At 46.0% G+C, this 6,000-nt stretch overlaps 1 protein-coding gene across 1 annotated transcript in view; it reads left to right on the top strand.

Annotated features, from left to right (window-relative positions):
* The first annotated feature begins 3,994 nt into the window (after window positions 1-3,994).
* Window positions 3,995-6,000, top strand: part of RAB15 (RAB15, member RAS oncogene family) — a 343,974-nt gene continuing 341,968 nt past the window's right edge. Inside the window, exon 1 of the mRNA XM_086937105.1 lies at window positions 3,995-4,626. Within this exon, the coding sequence (XP_086793231.1) occupies window positions 4,503-4,626 (124 nt within the window). The 5' untranslated portion in view covers window positions 3,995-4,502. The remainder of the gene's footprint in view (window positions 4,627-6,000) is intronic.

Below are 6,000 nucleotides of genomic sequence, written 5' to 3'. Positions count from 1 at the left end.
ATTCTCAACAATACGAACTGGACCAATCACCTGAGAATGATAACAAGATATATTGATGACTTCTTCATCATATGGTCAGAGTCCGAGGAGAAATTGAAACAACAACTAAACATCTTCAACTCTATCGACCAAAGGATCCAACTAACTTGGGAGATATCAAGAACGGCAGTAAATTTTCTGGATGTGAGAGTCGCTATAACACAAAATGGATTCACTACTGATCTCTTTGTCAAACCTACTGACAGGAATAACATGCTACTACACTCTAGCTTTCATGAACCCAACTTGATTAGAAACTTACCATACTCACAAATGGCAAGGGTCAAAAGAATTGTTTCGGATCAGACCACTCTCAAATTAAGATTAACAGAGATGTCAAACAAATTCTTGCAAAGAGGTTACCCCAGAAGTCTAATGGAAGAAACCAAAATGAAAATGGAGAAACTGGACAGAACCAAACTTTTGACACCAATCGTGAAATCTGAACAAAACCAAACAGTAGTGGTTTCTAAATTTTCAACCAACAGCAGAAAGTTCAAACAAATCATAATGAAACACTGGACCATCCTGAACGTTGAACCAGACTTCAACAAATCTTTTAGTCAACCTCCAGTATTTGCCTACACCAGAGGCAAGAATCTTGGTGAAATTCTACAAAGCAAATCCAATGATCCTGTCACATACCTTGGAACAAAACCCTGCCTAAACTGTGGCAATTGTAATTGCATCATCAAAGGACACATTTTCAATCATCCCACACAAGGTTACCCAATAAAACTTAGAGTGAATGCCACCTGTGACTCTAGTAACCTAATATACGGGATCAAATGCCCGTGCGGAAAAACCTACGTGGGGAAAACAGAGAGACGCATTAAGGTACGCCTTAATGAACACAAATCCAACATAAGACTAAAAAACTCAAAATCAGCACTCTCGGCGCACTTCACAGAACTACAACATAACGTTTCCCAAGTGAAGTTTATTGTTTTAGAGACCGTCCCTAAGTACGAAGGGGTCAACAACAACAAATTACTGTTAAGACGTGAGAACTATTGGATTCATAAATTGTGCACCCAGAAACCCACTGGACTAAATGAAAGAATAGAATTTTCTTGTTACCTCTGATAGAATTGCTCCTTCAATTGACCATGTTGTGAATGTGCATGTTCCCAGTATTATACTGTTGTAACCTACCATCCCAACAGTCCACTAATGCTACCTAGATCGGGATAGCTCCATTCACATATATAGCACCACAGTTCCCTTATGACGGTTCGATCCTGCAGAACTTCATCTTATCACCCGCGCATATCTTTAAACGGGAAATCCCCACCCCGTTTTTCTAACCAACCCTTTCATTTACATACAGATATCCAACTATTTTTTCCGATTCACCTCTCGATTTAGTACCCCATATATCTGTGATCATGTAAACACTATGACCACCATAACGGAAGTCTTTTTTCAGTATCTAACCTCGTGACCGGTCACGTGATCGCGGGAGCGTTTTTTTGAACTTAAGAACGCCGGAAACAAGGTTGTTTTACCGGCGATTCCGAAATATGAGCCCCGGACAAAACGCGAGACGTACAAACTTCAGGTTAGTTCCCTTGCTGATCTATAGCACCAAACATAGCGCAAAGATACTCGTGAGCGCTCAGGGCATGGACCTTGTTTTGGTGACGTTTGTTTTCCATTATCTACCCTCATTTCAGATTATCTCGACAACGTTCACTACAGGCTTGTAAGTGATCGACATATTTTTTCTATTCACTTGACCACCACTTTTTTTGATTCACTCCCCCACATCACTATTCACTTTAAGATGCAAGATATGCACGTGATGAAGATATGATAATGTTGAGAACAGTATTGGTGTACTATGTTCTAGATGCATATACTATGTAGACCAGTTGATCCTAATGTCCGTTTATATTATCTTTTTAGTGTCAATTCCCTGATGAAGGGCATGCCACTTTAAATGCCCGAAATGCATTGGACACGCTTTTTGATATCGCCTGATGTATGAATGATCACAATTACGATGAAATCTGATAACAAAACAATGAAAATCATGAAATAAATGAAAGAAACGATGAAAATGGTTTGAAAGTGTTTTCTTTCCACAAAGAGACACGAGAAAGTGTGTGCCGATAAGGGATGACACCAGAGTTTCTCTGGTTTCACTTACAAAGACCTAAAAAGGTATCATTTGCAAGGCATGCGGATGCTGCAGGAGCGAGAAGAGCGTGTACTTCAACAATTCTACCCTTTTGACCTGAATTGCTCTATTGAGAAACTCATGTGCTTTGTGGACAATTTGAAGTGCATCAAAAAATGGTGGGTAGAAATAATGTTTTTGTTCTGAATAGCGTGCATGGAGGTGTTATTTAACAAATAAGAACACGAGAATAAAGGAAGGAATATCATACAAAACAATTCGTGGAAAATAATGTATTCAATAGGATTGTTCTAAGTTTACATTGCCCAATGGTGCGCAGGAGAGAGCTATATTACTGCCCAGCATCCATTCCTGTGTGGCATGCAAAGAAAACAAAAATAAGCCAAAGGATTGTGTAAGCATTTCAAAAGACAAGCGCATGCGCAGTAGAGCTCTGCCATACATAGCAAATGGTGTGATCTTGTACACATTAGAAGATGGGCCTCAGCTGTGAAGGTGAAGGCGCTGTTGCAGTGTGGCATGTAAACATATCATGGCACAGCTCTGTTCCTTCATGGGAAGGCTGTGGCGCCAAGGAGTGCTTTAAATGACAAAACACACCAAGCTTCAGGACTCTATAGCATCAGAAACAAACTGACAGGGCTGTTGGAGTGGGAATAGTCAGCTATCTGAGGTGAGCTTTCACAGTGCTGTAGAGTTGGGGAAGTGCTGGGGAGCAACCGAAGAGAGGGAGTCAATGGGGAAACATTAGATGAACTGGGGGGAGCAGGGGTTTGAGGTGGGAGGGGCACACAGGGAGGGAGCAAGAAAATACATACACTCCCTCTGAGTGCTGACAGTAAAAGAAAGAACGGAGCTCCCTGAATGAAAACGGTATAAGGATGCACGTCACCCAATAAAAAGGGGTGTAAAGAAGCTATGCTCCAGGAAAGGGACAAACACAAGAAGAGGTAGGTAGTTCCTGAATGAAAAGCAAGCAAATGAGTGTGACAGTATACCCGACCAATGGCACGCTGTGGGCGGGCTCTAAGCCCACTAGAGGTTTTTGGTATGGTCCACAAGTCTTATTCAGACAGCTGAAAGCTGTCTGTAGGCAAGACCTAAAAAGAAAGAGATGTCTCAGTGATGCTAGCACTAAAATGATGATATTTATATGTAGAGTTTTATTGTAAAGGAGTAGCAGTGCATTAAACTCCCACTGATATAAAAGTCAGTGTGTACATATATCAGTATTGTGGAACTATACTTGTTGCAGCTCCATATTTTCACCCACAATAAATGCCCAAGGATACATGCCAATAAGAAGAGCAAAAAATGGGTATGGATAAATATAGATGGAAATACCAAAATTATAAAAAAAAATAAAGAGCTTTAATTGATACCGGAGTACGGGACCTGTATGTACCTTTGAAAAAAATATCACTGCAACGACTGCTGTCAACGACGTAATGATGACACCACCCGTATTGTGGATTGCGTAGTGGAGAAAGTAAATAGAAATCATGAGGCTTATGCTAATGGCGCATTAACCCACTGAGCTATCTTGGCGCCTCGGGGGGTTTTCTAAAGACAGAGAACCAAACTGGCGCTGCTGCTTTAACGCCCGGAGGCGCCGGGAGGCAGAGTCCAGGGCAGGGGAGACAATACAAGGCTTGCAGACTGGGGGGAGTGGCGGGGAGAGGTCCCCGCCTCGCTGTGCTGCCTCCGTTCTGCCCTCAGGTGAAGCCCTCCCTCCCTCCCTCCACCTCCTCCCCCTGCATGCATTCCGCCTCCATCCTCCAGTCCCATCCCCGGCAGAGCCGCTCTCTGGTCGGCCTTTCATTCAGCAGAGGAAACTGCCGGGTAGAACCCACAGCAGGAGCCCTCGCGCATCAGAGGCGGTGGCGCCCTCCACCCTCACACCAGGGCACCCTCACACCAGGGCACCCTCACACCAGGGCACCGTCACACCGCAGGAGCAGGGCATCTCTCACACCACAGCAGACGGGCATCTCTCATACCACAGCAAAAGGGCAGATCACACACCACAATAGCAGAGCGGACTTCACACCAGGGCAGAGGAGCAGCTTTCGTACCACAGCAGAGGGGCAGCTTTCGTACCACACCAACAGAGCGGACCTCGCCCGCAGCAACAGAGAAGCCCTCCTCTCCCCTGGCCTGGGAGGCTCCGGTCCCTCTGGCGCTAGCGCTGCCGGGAGGCGGCTCCGAGCCCCGGCCAGCCATGGGCGCTGGGAGCCGCTGCAGCCACCGCCACCGCCGCCGCTGAGGCGCCTCTCCCGCCCGCCCTCTCTATGAGCAGGCTCCTCCGGAGGGAGGCAGCATGGCCAAGCAGTACGACGTCCTGTTCCGGCTGCTCCTCATCGGAGACTCCGGCGTGGGCAAGACCTGTCTGCTGTGCAGATTCACCGACAACGAGTTCCACTCGTCGCACATCTCCACCATAGGTAAGGCGTGCCCATTCATTCATTCATTCATCCATCCATTCACGGTGTCCCAGTATGTCCCGTGGATTTGCATACTTTCGCCTGTGCTCCCTGAGGGTGAACCAGTGCTTAGCATGGGCTGTAGACACGTGCATCAATCCATCCATCCATTCTGGGTGGTTCATCCATCCATCCATCCATTCATTCAGGGTGCTTCCATCCATCCATTCAGGGTGCTTCCATCCATCCATCCATTCAGGGTGCTTCCATCCATCCATCCATTCAGGGTGCACCCATCCATCCATTCATTCAGGGTGCTTCCACCCATCATCCATTCATGTAGGGTGCTTCCATCCATCCATTCATTCAGGGTGCTTCCATCCATTCATTCAGGGTGCTTGCTTCCATCCATCCATTCATTCAGGCTGCTTCCATCCATCCATTCATTCAGGCTGCTTTCATCCATCATCCATTCATTCAGGGGGCTTCCATCCATCATCCGTTCATTCAGGGTGCCTCCATCCATCCATTCATTCAGGGTGCTTCCATCCATCCATCCATTTATTCAGGGTGCTTCCATCCTTTTATTCAGGGTGCTTCTATCCATCCATCCATTTATTCAGGGTGCTTCCATCCTTCCATCCATTCATTCAGGGTGCTTCCATCCATTCATTCAGGGTGCTTCCATCCATCATCCATTCATTCAGGGGGCTTCCATCCATCATCCGTTCATTCAGGGTGCCTCCATCCATTTATTCAGGGTGCTTCCATCCATCCATCCATTTATTCAGGCTGCTTCCATCCATCATCCATTCATTCAGGGTGCTTCCATCCATTCATTCAGGGTGCTTCCATCCTTTTATTCAGGGTGCTTCCATCCTTCCATTCATTCAGGCTGCTTCCATCCATCATCCTTCCATTCATTCAGGCTGCTTCCATCCATCATCCATCCATTCATTCAGGGTGTTTCCATCCATCATCCATTCATTCAGGGGGCTTCCATCCATCATCCATCCATTCATTCAGGGTGCTTCCATCCATCCATTCAGGGTGCTTTCTGGAATGTGATGTAGAGGTAATAGATCTGAATACTAGCATATGTGATGTCTGCATCCTGGCATGTACACATGCCCTGGGAATGCCCCCATTCACTCACCCATTCATTACTATTAATCCCAGTATGATAGCGCTTATGCTGCCCTGAGAGCTTTCTAATGGCATATTCATTCAAACAGCCGTTCATTGTGCTCCAGGTATGTGGTATAGATTTGTATAATAGCGCTTGTGCTGCCCCTGGGTGCATGCTGGCATGGAGCTGCGCTGAAACCATGTCCCTTATATACATACATCCTTCATTCGTTCATAGTAGCCCCAGACATGTGTATAGCCGTTATG

Source organism: Lissotriton vulgaris, chromosome 9 (assembly GCF_964263255.1).
Source record: "Lissotriton vulgaris chromosome 9, aLisVul1.2, whole genome shotgun sequence".
Classification (NCBI taxonomy): Eukaryota; Metazoa; Chordata; class Amphibia; order Caudata; family Salamandridae; genus Lissotriton; species Lissotriton vulgaris.
The sequence above is the reverse complement of the archived record's forward strand: the minus strand, read 5'-3'. Positions and strand labels throughout refer to the sequence as shown.